At 38.5% G+C, this 26,243-nt stretch overlaps 1 protein-coding gene across 2 annotated transcripts in view; it reads right to left on the minus strand.

The window, feature by feature from the left end:
• The window catches only part of STK3 (serine/threonine kinase 3), a 249,686-nt gene that overhangs the window by 180,846 nt on the left and 42,597 nt on the right, over nucleotides 1–26,243 (minus strand). For both annotated transcript variants that reach the window (XM_037048259.1, XM_037048258.1), the window contains 2 exons: nucleotides 6,012–6,176; nucleotides 4,891–5,058 (listed from right to left, as the gene is read on the minus strand). In XM_037048259.1, coding sequence (XP_036904154.1) covers nucleotides 4,891–5,058; nucleotides 6,012–6,176 — 333 coding nt within the window. The remainder of the gene's footprint in view (nucleotides 1–4,890; nucleotides 5,059–6,011; nucleotides 6,177–26,243) is intronic.

Below are 26,243 nucleotides of genomic sequence, written 5' to 3' on the forward strand. Positions count from 1 at the left end.
AGCAAAGTTGAAGTCTGTGACTTAATACACCCATATTCCTTCACTCATTCCCCAGTAAAATAAAGATTCTGACCTGTATTGAATACCTGTTAGGAATCTTCCAAGGGCCATGCACATACACTGAGACAGCCCAGGTGTCTACTGGGCCATATACAGCAGGGCTTGGGAAACGGAAGACATGTAGCTGTGCCAGGTGTGGTTCAACTCCCACCCTGACCCAAGCCCAGTCTCCCAGAATTTCTCAATCAAATTTTATTAATAACTGCACAAGAAGGAGGTCATGGATTTTCTTTTAACTAAAAAATGGTTAACTCAGTTTTTACTCCTTAGTTGTGGATATACTATATTTTCTGAACTGTAAGTGCACTCCCCCCCACCCCGCCCAAATTTGGGAGGAATAATGGTTGTTAATGCTGCTTTTGAGTTCTGCTTACATCTACATTGGTGAAATATTACGTTATTTATGTTATAAATATTTTACATTTTTTGCTTCAAAATTTCTTTTCCTCCTCTAAAATCTGGGTGTGTCTTATGGTCCAAAAAATACAGTAACTACTTTTGCATGTCTTTTTTTTTTAAGAAATCATGTTGGGCTAGGAGTATACTTGGTTACGCAAAGAGTAATGCCATGTGATTTGTAATGGAAGGAAGCTATTCTGTGTTTCACTTTTCAATATGCACTAAAAAGAGTGACATTTTGGTCTAATGTCTTTCCTACCTCACATGTACTGGAGCATTTATTTCACTGCGTTTCTCAAACAAAAAGGAGAAGGGGGCCTGGGGTGACAGGCTAGTTAGAAAAAAATAGCAAGATTAAGGAAAAGATTCTTCAAGAAAGAAAATTAACATCATTTTCAAAAACATCATTCATCCAAAACAACTTTTCCGTGCTGCAAGTATCTACAGGGCTCCTTTCTTCATAAGTAAGTGGTACGAGGAGATGTATAAACACATGCACACACAGACATTTTTTAGTCTAAAATAACTCCAAATTTACTCTTGAACAGAAATTGTCATGCTGTACATTAGCTGAATTTCCAGAAAATTGCCATTTCGGTGCCTCCAGACCCCCACCACACACACACAACCTGCATGTGTGTGTGTAGAGCAGCAATAAGAAGCACCGAGCCTTGAGGCTGGACGTGGACAGCTTGGCCTGTGGCTCAAGAGCGTTGTCCGTGCAAAACAAGGATTGCCGATGTTGTTAACAACGCATCCAACCACAAGCTGGTCCTCACCAAAACCCTAGTGAAGAACTGTATCATGCTCACGTCAGTGAGCACATCAGCACACCCTCCCGACAGGAGCAGGAGTCCCACTGGGCACTGCCCCAGGTTGCGAGAAGGGGGACCAAGCTGACTGCTGAGGAGGAAGAGACTTTAAACAAAAACAAAGAAAATTAAGAAACAGTAGGATAAAAGGGAAAATAAGTTGTCTTCTAGAGGAGCAATTCCAGCAGAGCAAGATTGCTGCACGCCTTGCTTCAAGGCTGGGCCAATGTGGCCGAGCTGATGGCCACGTGCTAGAGGGTGAGGAGCTGGGAGTTCCAGCTGAGGAAACTCAGAGACCGGAAAGGTAAGCAAGGCCTCCTCCCTCCTATCTCAGCTCATGTAATAAAGCTGTTTATTGTTCTCAAGCAAACAAATATAAATAAGTAAATAAATACATAAATAAACAAAATACCTCCAATGGTCTCAAGTCACATTTGACATAAATCCCCCTAAGGTGTACTAATATTTGTACAACTTATTTTGAAAGGTATTAATATACACTCAGTATCACATTGTACAGAAGTAAAATTCTTAGTTTGATTTTTTTTCTTTCCTTTAATTGACGTCAGATCTCAGTAGTCCCTTTGCCTGCTGTGCTTAGTTTGACTCAAACGGTTCATTTCTTACCCATCACTACGCTGAGTAACTGGTGACCAAACACACAGCCGTGTAAAATGAAACAAAGCAGAGCAAAGCTGTGTTAATAATCATTGGGGTCTTAGCAATGTCTAAGAAAAAGTGCTTGGGACTGGCGGAGGGGAATAGTGATCGATATCCAGAAAAATGATCCTTCACTCATTTCCTGATTCTTTTATAATTATATTTCCTAAAAGGCTGAGAAGGCTGCTCTCCACAGAAGTATGTGGTTAACGGAATTCAAAATTAAATTGTTTTAATATTTTATTTATTTGACTTAACAAAATTAATTTGGTAACTTCATATTTAACTTTTTAAAATAAACTTGAGTTTTAATAAAATTTGTTTCACTTAACATTTTGAGCAGATTTACTTCCATTTGCCATTACTCATTAATTTTAACCTAACAGCTGGATCTAAATTTATAAGCACATTTTCGTTCTCCTGTTTAAAAAGCTGTACATGTTTTAATGTGAATTTCATTGGTGTCCTTTACTATACAGATAAGTTTTATTCCACAACAGTACAGGTTAGATTTGTATACACTCCAAGTTTCTCATTTAAAGAAAGAGAGAGTTATATCAAAACTAACAAATTCAGTTCATCCCTTGCCATCAAACAAACCCAGTATTTTTTTAAAGATTTTATTTATTTATCTTTTAGAGAGGAAGGAAAGGAGAGAGGAGAGAAATATCAATGTATGGTTGCCTCTGATGAGTCCCCTGCTGGGAACTGGCCTGCAACCCAGGTATGTGCCCTGACTGGGAATCGAACTGTGATCGTGTGGTTCGCAGGCCCGTGCTCAATCCACTGACCTACACCAGCCAGGGCCAAACCCAATATTTTTAACAGCTCTTTTTATTAGGAAATTCTTTCTTGAATATCTATACTCAAAAAACCTCTTATTATCTTTCAGGAATGATTGAAGTACCGATTTTTGATAAGACAGTAAACTAAAAGCATGTAAAACAAATGACCTCGCCCTTACAATTTCAAAAGACCCATTCTCGATTAACTGCCAAGTTCCAATTTATTATAATTACTTTCATTTTCTAATTTGGCACCATCTTAAGTTCTTTACAACCCTTAGGCTATAACGCTCAAAACACATGTCTTTCAAAAAGCTTAGTCAGTAACAAAGCACTATATCAACTTGTGACTGTTTAGGCCGGAGCAATTCCATTTAAAATAATCCAAGCGTGATGCACCTCTTCTTGTCCCTAATGCTTCCTGGCCTCAGCAAGCATGGGTCTCAAGTGGGCCTGGAGAATGGGCTTATTCAAAGGGTGGTCAAGGGATATTTCAAGGCCCTGGAAGGCAGGGGCCACATGTAATTCTTTGCTATCTGCTAGAGAGACTACTTGAATGGAAAAATAAGATTTACATAAGGTAGAAGCAGACAGTAAGAGTCTAAGTACTGGGTTAAATACCAGCTCTGGCACTTAGCTAGGCTGCCTAGGATAATGAAGTTTACCTTTCTAGGTCAAACTGAAATACACCCAGACTGAGGATTACCCAAAAAGCAATCCAACTAAAGGTACCAAAGATAACTAATGAAATAAGATCATCTAATAAGAAATGAGAATTGCTGTTGCTGATTTTATGCTGACCTTGTATATATTTTTCATGTCATTTCCAAACACATAATTCATGGTATTTTTATTTTCACTTGGGCAAAAAATTAATATGCACAAAAAATAATACATATTACATACAACTGTATTACTCAATGAATTCTCTTTAAAGTGGCAAGCAGATTTTTTAACATTTTAGGTAGAGTGCACTGTTACCTTTATTACTGACACTCAATCCATGACAACATTGTAACACCAGGAATACTTCCAATATATTCTTCTTCAGATACTCTAAAATACTGCATTATTTTTTTCTCCCAACTATACTGGACGCAAATTTCTCCAGTCACACTGACATCACCTTCTCTTCTGTATACACATGCGCACACACACTCCTCTCTTTCTCCTCCTTTTCCCTATGTCCCTTCTTCTTGAGGTGACTATAGCCACTAGAGGGCAACAAGTTTACAAAGATAAATATACATACGTCTAATGAATTGAGATTCACATACTAATAAACATAAAAACTGTATCATCACAAACCCTACAGCACAATTAGACTTAAATATGCAAGATATATAGTACTTTAAATTCGAAAAGTATCCTGGAAAAGGAGTTTACCCACCATATAACAATGTCCAAGAAAAAAAAACACAGTACATCTTCAACCAAAATAAAACCAAAGGCATGAATGCATGGAACAGACGAATAGATCTGGGGGGGGGAGTGGCCCAAGAAGAGATCAGCCAAAGAACGTGTATATGCACGTATGCATAACCTACGGACACAGACAGTGATGTGGTGAAAGCCAGGGTGGGGAAGGGGAGAGGCGGTGAGGGCCGGGTGGAGGGGGACAAAGGGGACAAAACAGTGCATCTGTACTGGTGTCAACAACAAAAAAAATTTAGGACATTACATTTTCTCACTAAGCACTAACTAAAGAAGATTAATTTGCTTACAAGTTCATAGCAGTATTATAAATAATAAATTAATATTTTTAAAACATTAGCCTCAGATAAGAGAAGAAAAAGGGAAGAAACACAGAAAGGCAGAGAATTTGCAGGGTGAGTAGAACAGAACTGTTTTCTTCCAACGCCTCTATTGCCCCGTTGAGAGAACAATGAATTGAAGAATGCAGTGAACTTATAAACCTTTCTTCTATTGAAAAGCAAGGGAAGTTTTTACAGGTATATCTTTTGGGGAGGAAAACACTGACTGCAGAGAAATATAGCCTTTACTTCTTTGCTCACAATTAAGGATGGGGGCGGGGTGGGAAAAGGGTTACCAGTCACTAATCTTTGACAGATAATTTTACCATTTTTTGCACAGAACATAAACTCAAATGAACTTACTTAATTTACTTTATATTTACTTACACTGACATTTTTAGGAAAGCATCATTTTCTTACCCTCATTGGATGAATATCAGCATAAGGAGGTTTTCCTTCCGCCATCTCTATAGAAGTAATGCCCAGGGACCAGATGTCGGCCACACAGTTGTAGCCTATTTCTTGAATCACCTCAGGAGCCATCCAAAATGGAGTTCCTATCACAGTGTTGCGTTTTGCCATTGTGTCCTGCAAAGCATTACGCTGACATAAATAACAGTACAAAAACACTAAGGAATCTGTTTGCCAGCATTTCTTAAAAATATATATGTGAAACTCTCAACTCACATGTTACAAATGAAATTGACTATTTTCCTAAAATTTCAACGAGTTATGGCATGACATATTTAGGAATTCTGAATTCTAAAATAACCAAGAGTCCACAAGTAACTTACTTCCACTACCGTCATGACAGACAGTCAATAAAGACAGCATTGTAACAATGAAAGCTACACAAATGAATGAATGTAGCTTTCCTTTTCAAACATTTAAGCATTTTAATGATGATATACATTTTCATATTCATTCAATGTCTCTTAAATTGTAAATAAAAGCAATACATAATACTCAAATTATGGCTCCTTCGACCCAAGAACAACGAAGTTATACAAGGTCTGTCCACAATACAAAAAAAAAGAGACGTTTATTGAAGAAGATACAAGATACAAGAAATACTGAACATAGGCCAATGATGCTTCAGTCCCCATCAAAGCAGGCACCTTGGGCACGTTGTCGTGATGAAGCTTCCAATCACCAGTCGCCCATAGCTGTGGCCTTCTGAATCATCCAAATGGTTTCCATGGAAGAATGTTCAAGCTTAATGTAAAATCTGATGCAGATTTGTTCTCTACTCATTTAGAATGCCACAGCCAAAGTGTACACATGGTGTCTCAACAGTGTACACCCCAAAGACTAGTACAGTGAAGTTGTCATTGTTCACACATGTGCATTCCTGTCTACTCTCCTTGGCTGCCAGGTTACATCGATGTCATGCAAACCACTCTCGTTATATTAACAATGCTTGGAGTTTTTCCAGACAGACCTCGTGCAGTTTTTCTATACCTCCCAAAAGTTATTAAAGTTTAGTCACAAGCAAACTTGAACATATAAGCCAAAAGTATTTCCAAAATTATTACACTTACTGTTAACTGACCAGCCACACCAAAATCTGCCAATTTTGCGTGTCCTTCTGTATTGAGAAGAATGTTTCCAGCTTTTATATCTCTGTGGATTTTTCTCATAAAATGTAAATATTCTAGTCCTTTCAAAGTAGATTTAAGAATAGTTGCAATTTCATCTTCTGTTAACTGAAAAGAAATATTTTTAAAACTGGACAGATATACCATATTAGAGAAAGTCTTACAAGAGAGCATAACAAGCACTTCTAACAAACATCGAACTTCTAGGAAGAGGCTAAAAGGTAAAACCTGAAAACCTCTTTTCCCCCACACATACTGCCCACATCCATGTTGCCATTTAAACTTTGTTAATGAAAAAACTTTTATCATTAAATTTCTTTCTTTAAAATTATAAACATCATTCCTAAAGCACATAACATATCCCAAGAACAACAGAGCCCTAAGAAATCAGCATTTTCCACATCTTCTAGCAAGGAGGTAGCAATATCACAGTTATCTGTTCCAAAAAAGTAACTTCAGACACTTCCCTGTGGTGCCTCCCATTCTCCATAAAAATCAAACCAACAGTTTCACATACAACAAAGGGAAGGAGAAAGGGTGGATTGGCCAGAGACTTCTGCACGAAGCAGCAGTAACACTCCTCCTGCTCCCACCAGCTCATTCCTCACCCACCCACGCCATGAATTTCTGCCCCTAATAACGGGAGCTGAAAAATGAAAACACCACAGAAACACTAGGAGAATGAAAGAAAAAAAAACATTGGAAGTTACTGCAAAGTTCTTCAGTAACTTCCTTCTTTTCACAAATCGTGTGAGCCAAGATGTGACTCCTTATATGATCATAATCTATGCTTTAACCACTGTGCAATAGAGCCTCTCTTGACAAACCTTGTTCAAGTGCCACCTGTTAAAGCTATTTTTTTCAGATTTTATTTATTTATTTTTAGGGAGAGGGGAAGGGAAGGAGAGAGAGAAAGAGGGAGAATAATAACAATGTGGTTGCTTCTTGTTCACATCCTACTGGGGACCTGCCTGCAACCCAGGCATGCGCCCTGACTGGGAATGGAACTGGTGATCCTTTGGTTCGCAGGCCTGCACTCAAACCACTGAGCCACATCACTCAGGGCTGTTAAAGCGATTTTTATTGAAAACATCTTCTGAGGTTTTAAATACATCAACTGATAGCAAAGTCTCGGAATACTAAAACTTACTTCTCACTGTAACACAACCACAAAAACCTAAAAAGTAAGTTAAGAGGAAACACAGTATCAATTTATACAAAGATAAAAGGCACTGCTCTATATGAGAAAAAAGGAAGTCAAAAACTTAAATGCCCAACAATGGGAAAATAAAAAGATACTGCAGAAATTTAAAAGATAAAAATATAAAAACCAGGTGGAATGTGAAAATAACTACTGGAAGAGGTTTCCACTGCCCCTACCTCCACAGAAGTTCATGTCCTAATGAATCAACTTGGGGAACAACTGAAATCTGATATCCAAAAAAATGTTTTAAATGAAGTAGGACCCCCATCTCATACCACATATAAAAATGTACTCGAAACAAATCAACAAGATAAATATGACTTAAAACCATAAGATTCTTAAATAAAACATAAGGGTAAATATTTATGACCTTGAGTTTGGCAATGGATCATTAGCTATGACATCAAAAATACAAGAAACAAGTGTGAAAATTGATAAATTGGACTTCACCAAATTTTTAAAAGTATATTTTATTGATTATATACTATTACACTTTTCCTAATTTTTTTTCTCCCCTTTATCTCCCCTCCACTCTGCACTATCTGCCCTTCAGCATCCCCCTGCCCCCTTAATTCATGTCCATGGGTTGTACATGTAAGTTCTTTGTCTTCTCCATTCCCTGTACTATTCTTAACCTCTTCCCATCTATTTTATGCCTGCCAATTATGCTTCTTATTCCCTATACCACCACCCCTACTCTTCCCCTCCCCCTCCCCACTGAAAACCCTCCATGTGATCTTCATTTCTCTAGTTCTTTTCCTGTTCCAGTTGTTTGCTTAGTTTTTGTTTTTTAGGTTTTGTTGATAGTTATGAGTTTGTTGTCATTTTACTGTTCATAGTTTTTTATCTTCTTTTTCTTATATAAGTACCTTTAACATTTCATATAATAAGGGCTTCAAAATGATGAACACCTTTAACTTGACCTTATCTGGGAAGCATTTTATCTGCCCCTCATTCTAAATAATAGCTTTGCTGGATAGAGTAATTTTGGATGTAGGTCCTTGCCTTTCATGACTTCAAACACTTCTTTCCAGCCCCTTCTTGTCTGAAGGTTTCTTTTGAGAAATCAGCTGATTGTCTTAAGTGCACTTTTTGGTAGGTAACTCTCTTCTTTCCTCTTGGTGCTTCTAAGATTCTCTCCTGATCTTTAATTTTGGGTAACTTAATTATGATGTATCTTGGTGTATTCCTCTTTGGGTCCAATTTCTTTAAGACTCTTTGAGCTTCCTGGAATTCCAGGAAATGTATTTCCTTTGCCAAATTGGGGAAGTTTTCCTTCATTATTTGTTCATATAAGTTTTCAATTTCTTGTTCTTCCTCCTCTCCTTCTGGCAGCCCTATGATATGGATGTTAGAGTGCTTAAAGTTGTCCCAGAGGTTCCTAAGCCTCTCCTCATTTTTTTGAATTGTTTCTTCATTCTGTTCCATTTGGATGTTTATTTCTTCCTTTTGTTCAAAATCACTGACTTGAGTCCTGGTGTCCTTCCCTTCATTGACGGTTCCCTATACATTTTGCTTTATTTCCCTTTGGGTAGCCTTCACTTCTTCCTTCATTTTTGGACCAAGCTTAATCAGTTCTGTGAGCATCCTGATTACCAGTGTTTTGAACTCTGCATCAGATAGGTTGTCTATCTCATCATCACTTAGCTCTTTTTCTGGAGTTTTGATATGTTCTTTCATTTGAGCAATATTTCTTTGTCACAGCACACCTGCTATGTTGTAAGGAGTGGAGCCTTAATTATTTGCAGAGGCAGGGCAACACTCTGCTGCCTTGTGGTGCTGCCTGTGGGGGAAGGGTCAGAAAGGGAACAATACTGCTCACCTGACTCCACTCTAGCCCCACTTTCAAATGAACTCTCCTGTGAGACTGGGAGTTTCTCCCCTCATCACAACCACCTGCAATATTTTACAGTAAGCTTTGAGCCTTTAGTTTCCCATTCAGTCAGCGGCGCCTCTCCTTCGAGGTTTGCCACCTTGCTGCATGTCCTTTCCACTGGGCTGCCTGTCTTTCCTTTCTCAGACCCTCCTGTTGGTCTGGGTTAATGCTTAACTCCTTGGTTGTCAGATTTCCATGGAGTTTGATTTTCTGGCACTTCTGGTTGTTTATTGTCTTTAAATTGGTTGTTATTCTTATTTTTGTTGTGCAAGGAAGCAAAGTGTTTCTACCTACATCTCCATCTTGGTCAGAACTCCCAAAATTAAAAAATTTTGTGTGTTAGGATTGGGGGTGGGCTGGGATGGGGGTAAAGGGCAGAAAACTATACTTGAACAATTAAAGTTTGTTTTAAAATGTCAGTCAAAAAAATTTTGTGTGTTAAAGAACACTACTAAGGAAGTGAAATGACTACCCACAGAATGCAAGGAAATGTTTGAAAATATTGTATCTGACAAGGGTCTAAATACCTATATAGTATATAAGTACCTATTCTAACTCAACAACAAAAAAGCCAAACAATCCTATTTAAACATAGGCAAAGGACTTGAAAAGACATTTCTCCAAAGAATATATACCAATGGCCACAGATGAGAAGGAATCAGCATCATTTATCATTAAGAAATGCAAATCAAAACTACAGCAAGGTACCACTTCACACCCACTAGGATGGCTATAGTAATAAAACATACAAACACTTGGGTTAGCAATGATGTGAAGAAATTAGAACTCTAACACATTGCTGGTGGCAATGTAAAATGGTGCAATACTGTGGAAAACAATATTTAGTTCTTAAAATGTTAAAAAACACTTAATCAAAGAATTACCATATGACCCAGCAATTCCACTCCTATGTATACACTCAAAAGAACTGAAAACTGTAACAACAAATCTATTTACATGAATGTTCATAGCAGTACTATTCACAATGGCCAAAGGGTTGAAATAACTGAAATGTCTACTGATGAATGAATGGATAAATATACATATGGTGGAATACTATTCAGCCAAATAAAAAAAAGGAAATAAAGTACTGACATGTGCTTCAATGTGGATGGACCTTGAAAACATTATGCTAAATTAAAAGAGCCAGATACAAAAAGGCATGTATTGTATAATTCCATTTACATGAAATACTCAGAATAGATAAGTCCATAGAAAATACAGCAGAGTGGTAATGGCCAGAATGCAAAAATTGGGAGTAGCTGCTTAAAGGGTATGGGGTGATGAAAATATTTTGGAACTAGATAGAGGTAATGACTACAAAACAAGGTGAAAACACTAATATTACTGAAATATCCACTTTTAAATGGTTAATTTTTTGTTATGTGAATTTCACCTCAATTTTTAAATGACCTAACCATGTTAAAATTCCTGAGCAAACTGTAAGATGGGTTATATTTGCATGTGACATCAATATATAATGTCATAAATGTATTGTACATTTCTATTTGTATGGAGTAATCTTGAATAATGGGTTAGTTTGACAAATTTTCTTTCTTCATAAAACAAACAACCTGAACCTCCTTCTGTTAACCTCTGAAGTGCCAACTTTCCCTAAACCTTTCCAAATTAAATGATCCTAAGACTATTCTAAGCCACTTCTCAATTGTACACTCTTCAGTGGTAATCTAAGAACCTTACTTGGTAACTCCATTCTACTGCAACATAACTGATCCAGAATGCCATTTACCCATCCAACAAACATTTATCAAACACATTCCAAGAATTACAATAGTTGCTGGGGGTAGAATAGTGAATAAAACAAGAAGTGTCCTTGTTCTCACAGAGCTTATATTCAATAGAGGAAGGGATAATTTGACAAAAAAAATTGATAGAAAAGAGTTAAATACAGAAAATGCCAGCTTCTGGTTAGGATGCGGGAGTAGGTGGACATGGTACTCTCATCCTCCCACAACCACATCAAAGTTACAAGCAAACTAAGAACCTTCATTGAGAACCGCCTGAAGTCTAGCTAAACACAGAAGTCCTACAACTAAAGATATAAAAAGGAAGCCACAATGAGACTAGTAGAAGGGGCAGAGACACAACCAGGCTGGTCCCACAGGCACATGTGGTGGTCAAAAATCAAGAGGGGTATCTCAGCCATAGAAGTCAACATGAGAGTGAGGGGTCCCAGACCCACACCAGGCCCCCAGCCCAGGGTTCCAGCGCCGGGAAGAGACATCCCCATAACTACTGGCTGTGCAAGGCAGCAGACATCACGGCTGAGTGAGAGAGAGGACTGCTGGAGTCATAGGCGTGCCTCTTTCTAAGGCTGGCACACGGACTTTCTTGGACACATTCTCTCTGAGTTCCAGCACTGAGGCAGCATCTGGGAAGACAGCAGGGACATATGAAAGGAACTGAATTGTCTGGCTTCAAGATGAGGGCTGGCAGGACAGCTTTATCCCAGACAGAGGTGTTAGCAGAGGCAACTGTCCTTTGATGAACTGTAAGGGACAGTTCTCCCCCTACTGAGCTAGCAGTTGAGTCTCCATCAAACTGGCTAACAATGTTAGCACTGCCCTGGAGATTCCCAGAGACCCCAACCCACCAAACGTGCTTGACCATCCAAGATGCTTCCAGTGGCATTTCCATACAAATGGCCTGTCTTGGCTTATCCTGCCATCAACATTCTCAAAATTTCTCAAAGGTCCACAAACCCCAAACAAGCAGCATCTGGCCTCAGAGTACCATGTACCTCTGGCTAAACAACCCCGTCAAGCCTGGCACTAGTGGCAGCTAGCCTCAGTTCAAAGCATGAACTGGGCATCCCCAAGACCCACACAAGTGGCAACCATCTGAAGATTGCTTTCTAGATCACGCTGGGTGGCCCTGGGCAGGGCAGAGGCAGAAGTTGACCTTGGCCTGTACCTCCCATGAGACCCCAGTGCCAGCATAACCAGTGGGCAACTTTAGACCATGCTGGAACACCAGCCAACCACCTCCAAAGGAACACACTCAAAAGCCAAGCTCAGACTTCCAGTAAAGACAGAAGCACAGGTAAACAAGGCTCATCTCCTCACATAACCACACCAAATTACACATAAACTATAAAACAACCAGCACTTAGAACAGTCAGAAATCAAGTTGAATGGAAGTCCAACAACTACAGAATTAAAGAAACTACATCCAATCCAAATGCTAAGACAGGCAGAGACCTGGAGATGCAAACAGGCTGGTCCCACACCCACATGTGGTAGATAAAAAATGAAGGGCTATTTCAGGAGTGAGGGATCCCAGTGCCACACCAGGTGCCCCAGCCCAGGGTTCCAATGCCAGGAAGATAAGTCCTCATAACTTCTGGCTGTAAAAACCAGCAGGAATTGAGTCAGTGGAAAAACTTCTTGAGTCTCAAGCAGTTCCTCTTAAAGAGCCCACACATAGACTTACTCAGACTCACTACCTCAGAGCTTCAGCACCAAGGTACAGCTTAAAAGGCACCAGTAGCATCTGAAAGGAACTGAAGTGTCTGGCATCAGGGCAAGAGCTGGGGGACAGCTTTCTCCCAAATAGAACTTCAGGCAGAGGTCATTGTGCCTTTTCTGAACCCTTCCCTGACAGAGTCCCAAAGCCAGTAGGCAGGTGCCACATCTGAGCCTCCATGAACCTGACTCACACTCTTTGCTTCACCTGGTAATTCCCTGAGGTTCTGCCCCACTGTACTTATGAGTATCCCCTAAGCTGTAAACAGTGGCTTTTCCATATGAATGGCTTGCCTTGGCTCATGCTTCAGACCTTTCTAAATCCTCTCAAAAAGCAACAGCCAGACTCAGGGAGCCAAGAGCCTCCAGATACCTCCTGTTAAGTGGCCCCAGGCCTGGAACTAGCAATAGCTTATCATGGTTCACAGTGCACAGCCTGGCACTGCTTGGGCACCTCCAAGCCCAGCATGAGTAGCAGCCATCTTCAGATCACTTTACAGCTTATGCCAAGTGGCTCCAGACAGACAAGCAGTGGCTGATACTGGCCAACTCCATTTGGGAAACCCCAAAGCCTGTGTACCCAGTGACCAGCTATAGACCATATCAGAGCACCATCATCCAACCACCTCTACAAGCGACACACTCAAGAGGCAGACTCAGTGGGCTCCAGAGTCCTGCTGAAGTGAGTCCTGCTCTGTGGAGTAGGCTCCTACACAGCTGATCCTCCATGGTGGGCAGGGATTGGTGGTCAATGGTCACAGACAGTCCTTGCAATGGACTGGTCTGTATAAATCCTTCCCACTGACCAGCCAACAGCAATCAAGACTCAAGAACAAGAGCAGGGTGTACTCAGCCCAAACAAAGGGCTCATCTCAAGTAACCATACTTGGACTGGGTAAGAAGAATGGCTGTGCCACTGAACCCTAAAGAACACCTACTACATTGGGCCATGCTACCAAGACAGGGAGTCATAGCAGCTCTACTAATACATAGAAACAAACACAGGGAGGCTGAAGAAACAAAGAGATGACCCACATGAAAGAACAGACAAAAACTACAGAAAAAGAACTAAACAAAATGGAGATAAGCAATCTAGCAGATACAGAGTTCAAAACACTCATAGGGTGAAGGATATTCAAGGAACTTAGTGAGGACCTCAACAACACAAAAAGATCTAGTCAAAAATGAAGAACAAATACTGGGAAACAACAGTAGGGTGGATGAAACCAAGAATCAAATCAATGATCTGGAACATAAGGAAGAAAAAAAACAACCAATCAGAACAAGGAGAAGAAAAATAAATCCAAAAAATAAATAAATAAATGAGGAACGTGTAAGGACCTTTGGGACAACTTCAAAGTACCAACGTTCTCCTCACAGGAGTGCCAGAAGAAGGAGAGACAGAGCAAGAAACTGCAAATCTATTTGAAAAACTAAGGAAAGAAAACTTCCCTAATTTGGTGAAGGAAATAGAAATGCGAATCCAATAAGTGCAGAGTCCAAAACAGGATGGACTAAAGAGGCCCACTCCAAGACACACCATAATTAAAATGCCAAAGGTTAAAGATAAAGAGAGAATCTTAAAAGCAGCAAGAGAAAAGCAGTTAGTTACATACAGAGGAGTTCCCATAAGACTGTCAGCTTAGTTCTAAAAAGAAACTTTGCAGCCTAGGAGGGACTGGCAAGAAATATTCAGTGATGAAAAGCCAGGGCCTATAGCCAAATTACTCTACTCAGCAAAGCCATCATTTAAAATCAAAGGACAGATAAAGAACTTCCCCAACAAGAAAAAGCTGAAGGAGTTCATGACCAGAAAAACCATTATTATATGAAATGTTAAAGGAATTTATTTAAGAAAAAGAGCAACACTGTGAACAATAAAATGGCAATAAATACATATTATCAACAACTGAGTCTAAAAAGGCACAGCAAACAAAAACAGACAGAATCATGGATACAAAGAGTATTTTGATGGTTGCCAGATGGGAGGCGGGTATGGTGTAATGGACAAAGAGGTGAGGGTATCTAGAAGTACAATTTGGTTAAGAATAGACATGGAGATGTAAAAGTACAGTATAGAAGTGAAGTTGCCAAAGAATTTATATGCATGACCCATGGACATGGGGATTGCCTGAGGGAGTATGGAGTGCTGGGTAGAGGGGTGCCAAGGAGGAAAAAATGGGAAAACTGTAACAGCATAACCAATAAAATATGAATTTAAAAAAACATCAAACTCAGTGGGCACTAGAGCCCATCTACAGCAACTTCCACTCCATGGGGTTGTCCCCCTGCACTGTAGCTCCTCCACTATAGTTGACACTGGTCCTCGCAGCCAACCGGCCTGGGAGTCAAACCCTCCTATTTTTGTGCCAACAGCAATCAAGGCTCAACTACAACAGAAGGGCACACACAGCTCACTCAGGGGGCACAGGTGGAGTGCCCCACTTGGGTGACTGTGGAGGCTGCTGGCCCCACAGGACACCAACTACATAAGGCTACCAAGACCAGAAGACACAGCAGCTCTACCTAACACAGAGAAACATACTCAGAGAGGTAGCCAAAATGAGAAAACAAAGAAACACGTCCCCAGCAAAAGAAAAGGGGAAAACTCCAGAAAAAGGACTATACAAAATGGAGACAAGCAATCCATCAGATGCAGAGATCAAAACAAAGGTTATCAGAATGCTTAACAAACTTTGTAGACGAACACATCAACTCAGTGAGAACAAGTGACATAAAAATGGAGATACAAAACACAGAAAAGGACCAGTCAGAAATTAAGACTACAATAACTGAAATGAACAATACTCTAGAAGAAATCAACAGCAGACTAGATGAAGCAGAGGACTGAATCAGCGATTTGGAAGATAATGTAGCAGCAACACCCAATCAGAACAGCAAAAAAAAAAAAGAAGAAGAATTAATAAAATGAGGACAGTTTAAGGGGCCTCTGGGACAACATCCAGCATACCAAAAGCAGAAGAGGCAGAGCAAGGAATTAAAAACCTATTTGAAAAAATAAGAACTGGAAACTCTCACAACTTGGTGAAGGAAACAGACACACATATCCAGGAAGCACTGAGTGGCCCAAACAAGATGAATTCAAGAGGCTCACACCAGGACACAGCATAATTAAAATGGCAATGGTTATAAACAAAGATGGAATCCTAAAAGCAGAGAAAAGCAGTTAGTTACCTATGCAGGAGGTCCCATACAACTGTCACCTGATTTTTCCACAAATACACTGAAGGCCAGAAGGGATTGGCAGGAAATATTTAAAGTGATGAAAAGCAAGGATCTGTAAGACAACTCTATCCAGCAAAGCTATCACTTAGAATCAAAGGATAGATAAAGAGCTTCACAGACAAGAAAAAACTAAAGGACTTCATCACCACCAAACCAGTATTACAAGAAATGTTAAAGGATCTTCTTTAAAAACAAAAAATAAAAATATGAGTAAAATGGCATTAAATGCATATCTATCAACAATCGCTGTAAATGCAAATGGTTACATGCTGGCTGAATGGGTAAGAAAACAAGACCCATACACATGCTGCCTACAAGAGACTCCAGATCAACAGACACCCAGAGTGAAAGGGATGGGAAAAGATATTTTATGAAAATGGAAATAACAAAAAAAAGGCTGAGGTAACAATACTTATACTACACAAAATAGACTGTAAAACAAAGGCTATAACAAGTCAAAGAATCCAGTTATTCCACTCCTGGGTATTTTTCCAAAGAAACCCCAAACACTAATTCAAAAAGATATACTCATCCATATGTTCACTGCAGCAAATTTACAGTACCCAGATACGGAAGCAACCTGACTACCCACCAACAAACGAATGTATAAAGAAGCTGTGGTACATATATACAATGAAATATTACTCTGCCATAAAAAAGAACAAAACCTTACCATTTACAACAGCATGGATGAACCTAGAGGATATTGTGATAAGTCAGAGAAAAACAAATACCATATGAGTTCACTTATATGCAGAATCTAAAGAACAAAATATACAAACTAACAAAACAGAAACAGACCCATAGATACAGAAAAAATTCTGATGGTTGCCAGAGGAGGTGGGGGTTGGTGGGCTGGATGAAAATGGTGAAGAGATTAAGGAACAGAAATTGGTAGTTACAAAATAGTCACCAGGATGTAAAGGACAGCACAGGCAATATCATCAATAATATTGTAATAACTATGTATAGTGTCGATGGACTTATTAGACTTATTGGGGTGATCACTTCACAAGGTATATAAATGTCTAATCACTGAGCTGTATACCTGAAATTAATGTAATTTAATTATATTATTAAATATAATAATGTTATATTTATGTGGGTCAGTGCGTACAAGGCTTTACAAAATGCTGTGAATGTGGAGTTTAAATTACATGAAATTCTGGTACTTTCAAAATTTATTCTCCACCTTCTATCAGATGGTCTGACTTGATGGTGCACAGAGAGCAAGCCCTGTGCTCTCAAGTCGCACTGTCCTTCTGAGTAGCTCCCATGCATCTGAAACATGACCAGCCCAAACTGAGATATGTTATAAATGTAAGATCTGTAACAAAGTTCAAGGCTTAGTACAAAAAGCAAAATGTAAGAAATCTGATTAATAATTACTATATTGATTATAGTTTTCAATATTTAAATATAATCTAAAATGTGTTCATGTTTAATTCATAGTAATAAAATACTATTAGGAATATATTCATATTTAAAAGAATTTAATTGTTTTTAAATGTGGTTAGGAGAAAATTAAGAATTCTATATTATGTTGATAATATATATATTATTTTATGCTTCCACTCCTTTTATGTTTCTATTGGATGGCACTGAACTGAGAAAAGGGTCCACAAGAGCAGGGATCTTTGTTTTGTTCACTGATGTATCACTGCAATGCTTGGGACCAGGCCTGGCATCCAGTTAGCACTCAACAAATAAGGAATGAAAGGATACTGACTTACAGTTATGAAAGAAAGAAGATACCACACGTGATGTTCCCAATCTTTCTAAATGGTTTGCAATCAAGGAGAGGGAAAGAGAGGGAGGACTATGGTTTAGGGCCACCGCACTGCACCACTACAGAAGGTGTGCAAGGTGGTGATACTGTCATATATGCCCTGGTTTTCTCTCCTCTCTCCATCCCCAACTTCTGGTGTAAAGATTAAAGCGCTTGGGGCATCACCAGTCTGTAAAATTGTGTTTACTTACTTCAATGCTGACCTCTTCAGTTACCTAAACTCCAAATTGTATCGACTTCAAGTTCTACTCTTTCCAACCATGAAGTCGCTAATCCTGTATTAACTCTTGAATTTACCTCCAGTACTGTACATTGTATTTCAGAGCTACATTAGAGAAATTTCAGAAATAAACAGACCCACTATATTTCAAGGTCTCAGGATCTATCGATTTCAATAAAGCATGTGCCACTGGTCAGATCCACAGCAAGACCAAAGGAAGATTTGTCAGAGACGTTACACTGATTTATAAACTCTGGCTTCGCTAGGTGGTTTCAAAGACTCGATCCAACTCCACGATTCTATAACACATTAACAAAAAATCCTCACAGTCTTTACTTAACAGCTAAATGAATTCACATTAATGTGCACATCATTTTTTTAATCTTTCAACAAATACCTACATCTCACTAACTCTCTCATACAGATTCTGCTGAGTATACAGTGGTGAAGAAACTGACAGTCCCAGGCCTTATGAGACTTAACAAGAATACTCCAGGGCAGAGCCTGTATTTGGTCCTGAATTATTAAAAGTGGAGAGGGCATATTTGAAGCCAATATGTAAAATTTATCAAGTCCCATCACTTCATATCCTGCCCTAATCAAAAAATGATGCAATATCCAGACATTCATACTGATACCTGAATAAATCTTAATTTAAAATTATTTGTGTTATAGTACTATTTTAATAATCCATTTGAATAGTAAGGGTCAAATGTGGTATCTGCACTTTAAGCTTTTAACTTCAATTATGAAATAAAAGGTTTCTATCCCTCAAAAAATCACTTAAACAACAATAATCAAGTGAAGATACATTTTCTACAACACAGAGGTATAATATCTCAAATCTTTATATCAAATTACCATTATAAAGGGTATTTTATGTGACTCTAACAACAAATCAATTAAGTAAACAGCAACATATTATCATCCCTTTTTATAGATGAGGGAACAAATTCAGAGAAATTAAAGGGTCTATCAGATGTCACACACTGTTATGTAGCAAAGCCTACATGTTTTCTGGCTCTACAATGCATACCTCTATCTGCCAGATGTCACAAACATAAATGTATAAATGCATTTCAAAAAAGAAAATAGGGGAGTTGCAAGGCTTGTTCCAAGGGTGACAGTCAAAAATATGTCACAATCAGTGAAGGCAATGTCCAATAAAGACAGTCACCAGTCACCATCCCAATCAATCAGAACAGCTACCACTGATTAACAACTGGGAAAATGCATGCCAGCCATAAACAATCAGGAAAACAACACCAGGCAGGGTGCCTACCTCATGGCGGCATTCAAATTTACATTCTTTTAAATTGTGTGCCAGTCAAACAAAACAAGTACACCTGCTAATGAACTCTGCAAGTAAGCAGACTCACCTGGCCCAAAAAGGAACATTAACTAAGGATGTCAGAGGTGGTTTCCTGAGTACTTTATTGAAAACAGATGTTTCATCCTACTAAAACAAACATTTCAATGATATAAACATCTTTAAAATATTTAAATATAAGTAGAAAAAAATTAAAGTATCAAATCAGTGGACAGGAAGAATAGTTTCTAATCAAAAATGAGGACAAAGATTTATAAGGATTTATTAGCTCTGTCGACTTAAAACTTATAAACTAAGAAAAGAAAATATTCAGAGCATAGTTAGGTATTTAGTGTATAGAATTATTTATAATATAAAGAGTTCCATAAGTCTTCAGAAAATAATTAAACCCCAATAAATAAACAGGCAAAAAATGAATACACAATTCAAAAAACTAAAAATAGAGCTGGGTTAACATAAATGGAAAATATTAAACTGCACTAATTAGCAAAGAAAAGCAAATTAAAACAATGAGGTATCAATTATAAAATTATACCATATGGGTAACAACACTGCTGAATATTAACAGCACATGTGTGGCAGAAAGGACGAGTATAGACCATGTGTAAAAATGATCTAAGAGTGCAGAATTATTTTCCAAAAAACTGTAGATAACATTCATTCACTGAAAAAAAAAAAAGAAACACTTTTTGAGCTGCACCTGTTCTACACTGAATTTAAAAATAAATCTCTACTAAACTATTATGAAAAGCACTTTCAAAGTGAAATAGAACCACAGCTGAGAGCAATTAATTCAAGAAAGAGGAAGTGGCTTTATAATTAGGCTTTGAATAAGAAAAGTAGTTCACTGTCCAGAAAAAGGAAAGATTTTCAATAAAGTAATTCAAATAATTAACCAAAAATTACAAATAAAACAGTTATGAAACAGTTATAAAACATACTCACAAATCAAGTATGGCCCATTTTTCTTATTTTAATACGAAAAATGGTAATTAGTGATAGGCCGAATTTCAGCCTTTTAAGTGCCAGGATGTAGGTAAACCTTATCAAATTTTGGAGAAATAAATGTTTACATGAGTCTTTGAAATACTAATAATATCAAATGAACTTTGGACAATAGCAATATCTTTATCAACACCTCTCAAAACACTTGTATCACTGGTGGAGATGAGAAAGGAAGGAGACAGGAACTTGTATTGGACACAACACAGTAGCAGCCTTGGTCTAGATGCTATTTCGTATCTATTAGACACAGATTGACTTTTTTGTTTTAAACAAAGGAAGGAGAGAGGAAAAGTTTGTTTAGTTAGTCGACAGTCATTTTCCTAAATAGAATTTTGTTTACAAAATAAATGCTTTGAAAAATTCACTTACATATGAGCAAACAACCAAAAGTATCCTGATTTATATTTGGCAACAGAGAGCACTACTTGTTCTCAATAATATATAAACTTTAAAGTAGCATCTTTTTTATTCCTATAATTAAGACTTTTCATCACTTCAGACAGACCCATATCCAACCACTTCAAAATGGCCAAGTTTCTACTGAAAACATTTGGAAGTGGGAAAAACACCCACAGCAGAGAGCATCCACTTCACACAGAAGGTGGTCACACAAGAGTTCAGTTCTAAGATGAAAACCTCCTGGACGCATTCTCAAACCACAGCTAACACTCTTCTAACAATATCCATCCAGAATCTCTTCCAATGAAAAATTCTACGAGCAAAGTACTTCATTTATGGATTTAATAAGGTTATCTTCAATACAGTACAGGGTTCATTGTATTTCTGTCACTACACCAGTCAGGAGGATGGGAGAAAGATAATGAGCCATGAATGAAATACTCAGTAATCACAGATGAAAATGAGACTTTTATAACGGAGCTAATAATACATTAAAAGACGGAAGTCTACATCTGGTTTCAATACTGCTATGAATTCACTGGAAAATTTTAAAAGAATCTCATTGTACAAAAACAAAAAGATGGTCTTGATAGGTTTTAGTTCTCTGGTTACTTTTGTTTCTAGAGTTATATGATTAGTATAATGATATGATACATTTAATATGTCACTGTGTGTGTGCCTTTGATAGAAAATGCACCCACCAACGGTCTCAAGGGCACATGCACAAGCCGTCTTAAAACACACATACTGCCCTAATGTTTTTACATTGGTAAAAACAAACTGAGGTTTTGTAAGTTCATACAAAATGTAAAAATTGTTTACTTTTTAAAAATGAATCTTTGACAATCTTAGCTAAATTTAACTTTTGATATATTATTTTTGTGTATAAAGTAATGCATTGATTCTGCATTTAGTACTTGTTACATATTAGGGAAACAAAAAATTTTGAGAAATAGTTCCCCCTTTCAACTGCCACAGATTACTATAGATATTTCAGTATCAAATTTGAAGTTGCAACTTTCACAGTGACTTTTCATAAAGTCTTTGAAAACCATTTAATTAAATTTACTGATGTGAGCCCTGGCTGGTGTGGCTCAGTGGACTGAGTGCTGGCCTGCAAACCAAAGGCTCACTGGTTCAATTCCCAGTCAGGGCACATGCCTGGGTTGTGGGCCAGGTCCCCAGTGGGGAGAGCATGAGAGGCAACCACACATTGATGTTTCTCTCCCTCTTTCTCCCTCCCTTTCCCTCTCTCTAAAAATAAATTTAAAAAATCTTTAACAAATAAGCAAAAGTACTGATGTGATCTTTATAGTCTCTTAGGGCCTGAGATCGTGCCTCTTTCAAGAAGCCATCCTACGTATTCCCCAAGTCAGGATTCACCTATCAGTGATGATAGCAACGCCAACAACAGCTTACATTTATTGAGTTTGTACTATACCAACCACATTAAAGGTATCATACCATTCAATTCCCAAACACAACTGTAGAAGGTAGGCACTAACAAGAATGCAGTGAAATCCCGTTACACTGCCTTTTCCCTCACGGTGCTCAGCATTCAGTGGGAAGGAAGGGGCACAGCAACAACAGATTACAGCACCAAGTGATACCTGCAACAACAGGACCAGCTAAAGGAGCACCCAGGACGCAGGTCCTAAAGCTGACTATGCATCAGAACCAGTGCTCTTCAAATAAAATTCAAACCATCTCATGTAACCCTCAAGGCCCTGAATGACGTAGTTCCTGGCAGCCTTGATGATCTCACCACACAATTCTTCCTACTCTAGGAAGCCTTCAGAGAGGAGGTGACTTCTGAGTGGAGTCTTGAAGAATGAACAAAGTTTGTCAGGTGACCAAAGGAGGAAGAAAATACTAGGAATGTGTGAAGGCAATGGGCCTAAAAATCTATGAAGTCTAGTACTAGTAAATGGTTCTTTGTGTTTGAATATAATGTGTATGGAACATTGTGCAAAATGTGAAGGTAGACTCGGGCCAGGCTCTGCTTTATATACCTACATATTCTTAAGTGGAAAGATGATATGAACGTATCTGAACTTTCGGAGAAAAAACGCTCACAGCAGACAGTCAGCGAGAGACTGGAATCAGGAAGACTGGTCTGGAGGATACAATAATGAAATCATTTCTAGTAGTAGTAGTAATAGCTAGCTGTGGTAGCAGCTGAATCCCAATGCAGATTTCTGTGGTGGAATTAATAATGAACATCGTAAGCAAAATCAGACCAAATTAGGGAAGATGAAGAACAGTAAAAGCATGTGGTGAAACAGAAAGGCGCTGAAGGCAAAAGCCATAGTTCTTTCATAATTCAAACTGAAATTGACCCAGCACTCAAAAAACAAATCACATATGGTTTAGGTAGCACCCTGTCAACCAAAAAAAAAAAAAGCCATTAAAAATCAACATGCCCCATAACCCAGGGATTCCATGTCTCACAATGTATCCAATGGCCATAACAACACAAGTATCACAAGTATGCCAATACCTATGCATAAAACTCTTCTGCATTGCCCTGGCCAGGTGGCTCAGTTCGTTGGAGCACCATCCCATGCACCAAAACACCGAGGGCTTGATCCCCAGTCAGGGCCCATACCTAGATTGCAGGTTCAATCCCTGGTTAGGTGTATGTGAAGCAACCGATCGATGTTTCTCTTTCTAAAATCAATGAAAACATCCTTGGGTAAGGATTTTTTTTTTAAAAGGTTTTCTGCATGGACTATAAAAACAAAAACTAAAAAGTTGGAACTCATTTTATCCAAAAGTACTGAAGAAAATACACTGTGTTATGCACACAGAGACCTATATGTACTGGTAAGGAGAAAATAGCTTCAGATATGTCAGAAGTTTTTTTAAAAAAGGCAAGGTCCAGAACAGCACATGTAGTATGAATCCTGGTATAAAACAAGATATGCATACATACGTGCTGGAAAGAACGCACCAAAACCTGTTACCTGGCATTACCCCAAGGAAATAAAATTTAGGAATGAGTGAGAAGACACTAAGTTCCTTTTCTGTACCATTTGGAATTTTTTACAATGTGCTCTTATGACTTTAATTTTTTCCTTAATTTATATAATAAAGGAAGAAGGAGTTTACACATTCTGGTTAAATGTATAGAGAACTGTGTGAAACAATTTTAAAAGACCCCCATCTAAAATTGTTAAAATTAGAGATTTGCCACACCTAAGGAGCTAAGTTTCCATTTCTAGAAAATTAACTTACATATATTTCCTGCTTTCCTAAGATTAAACAGGCATTTGCTGGCTACGACACAATGATTTTTTAAAAATATTTTCCTAATACTGAAGAAGATCCACACTTCAACAAATATCACAAAATATCTCCTGCAGATAACTAGTAATTAAAAATTAAATGCAAAAAAAATTAAATACCATTTTTCAAAGTTACTGCCTTAACAGTAATAAAATACTAGTTTACATTTGTCGAGAACTTCACAGGTTACAAAATGCTCTTGACACTCACCATCTTTGTTCCTCACAAGAAAACTCTGCAGTAGGTAAGGCCAGTAACAGGATACTAGGTCCACTTTAGGATTAGGTATCTGAAATCTAGAGGAGTTACACAATGTACCCAAGGCCAAAGAGCGAACAAGTAACAACCCAGGAACCAATGCCTGGTCTTCTGGTTCCACATTCAGGAGTCTACACTAAACCACATCCCTCCAAGGAACCGCTGTCATGGCGAGCCAAGGGTGAGGTTTATGACAGGGACACAGGGCTCATCATAAATCTGGCAATGACAGGCAGTCTGTCAGGAGAAGAACGGACAATATAAAAATATAGTTCATGAAGGTGGGCCTGGCTGACGAAAGAGAAAAAGAACTGGGAGAGGTGCCAAGAAGAATAGCAACTAAGGTGAGGACTGGGCAGGGTACCAATAAGGGAAGCCAAAGAAATACCTCTTTGTAAGCTTAATTTACTTAGTTAAGGTAAACGAGAAAGGTATTGGAGGGACTGTGTTGTATGTGAAAAAAAATCATAAAGTGTTTATAATCCAATCAAAAGATTTAGAAAAGATGTAATGGAGCGTGATGGATATGGTGTGTTTAATCAGAGATTAAGATGTGGCATGAGATTGCCATGAAAAAGTCTTTAAGGGTCTAATCCTACGATGCATAGTCATGTGTGCAATATACTTAGACCTGGATCTCACTCAATGGGAGGCACCAAATAAGGAGCAAGAATTACTTTCCTCACAGAAGGGCTCATACTCCTAAGATTCTAGTGTAGCACTGAACAGTAGCAGTAGTACCAGCTCAGGTTGAGAAAATCCCTTCAGGAATACGGGCCATGGACACCAGAACTAATTAACGCCAGGGTCAGGCCTGGCATTAATGGTCTAGAGGTAACCCCGGGCCTTCAATCCTGCTGAGTGGACTTCCCAGGGGAATTCTCACAGCAAACACTGCTACTTACACAGCACACACAAGTTCCTTGAGAAACATCAACTTTACTGTCCCCTACAGTACCAGAAGGATCGAGGACCCAACAGTTTTGACTCCCAATGTCACTAGATACCTCTTCTAAGATTTCACACTCATTTCAGGAGTTTAGAGATTTTTATGAGTGTGAGTAGTTCCTGGTATGCTTTGTTTTGATTTGGGGTGTGGTAAACATATAGAAATATCAGATATTTTTGCCATTTTAATTAACATCCATTTGCCTTTCTCCTACTAACATATTCTGATTTCCCTTTAGGAAATGACTACTTCCCCATCCTCAGACCATGTATTTCTAGCAGTCAGGCCCATCCTAGACACAGGACAGAGGTCTTAACCAATTACCACCGCTCATTCTAATGACCACAACAATTTGCTCAGAGAAAGGCACATGACCCATTCTGATGCAGTGAGGTACAAGACTGCTGCATTTCAACTCAAATGGTATAACCCAGGTAGCTCCTGGCAGCCATCTAGTACCTGTGAAGCAAGAGTCTGTATGTGAGGGGAATCAATCCAGAGGTATCAGAACAACGAGATGAATTCAAGTAATTCATTTCACCCTGAATTAAGCCATGCATGAAACTAGCCCTGCATAGATTTTTGGTATGCGAGCAAATCAATTGCCTTTTTGGCTTAAGCCAGTTTAGGCTGGGTTATCTGTACAATATAACCAAGAGTAGAAACTGATGCAATAAACTTGAAGTTGTTACCAAAAAGTGGGAAAGTTCCTGGAAGAGAGGTTTGTATAAAGCACAAAGGTTCAGCACAAACCACAGAGCAACTCTAGAAATGCTACTAGCTACTCCAGATATTTACCAGCATGAGCTCTCTGAAGCTGATTTCTGTTTTCTGCCCCCAAACAAAGGAGTACAGTAATTGGGGGTAGGGGAAGTCTTTTAAAAGAAGCACAAAGACTTTTCTTAAAAGTCTCCTCCTTGCCTTCATTTTCCTAGTGCTGCCTTCCCCAACTAGTAAATATTTACTAGAGACTGTACTAATATTGCATTTAGATTGCGCATTTTATAGAACTCCTGAAATACCTCGGTTTTCATTAGTTTTTATGACATACATGGTATAATCACACACGATGGTGACCAAAATCCCTTGCTAAAGATCAATGGTTTAGAGAAACCTGAGGAGTTAT

The sequence above is a fragment of the Sturnira hondurensis genome, unplaced genomic scaffold (assembly GCF_014824575.4).
Source record: "Sturnira hondurensis isolate 20B ecotype Veracruz unplaced genomic scaffold, ASM1482457v3 Scaffold0006413, whole genome shotgun sequence".
Classification (NCBI taxonomy): Eukaryota; Metazoa; Chordata; class Mammalia; order Chiroptera; family Phyllostomidae; genus Sturnira; species Sturnira hondurensis.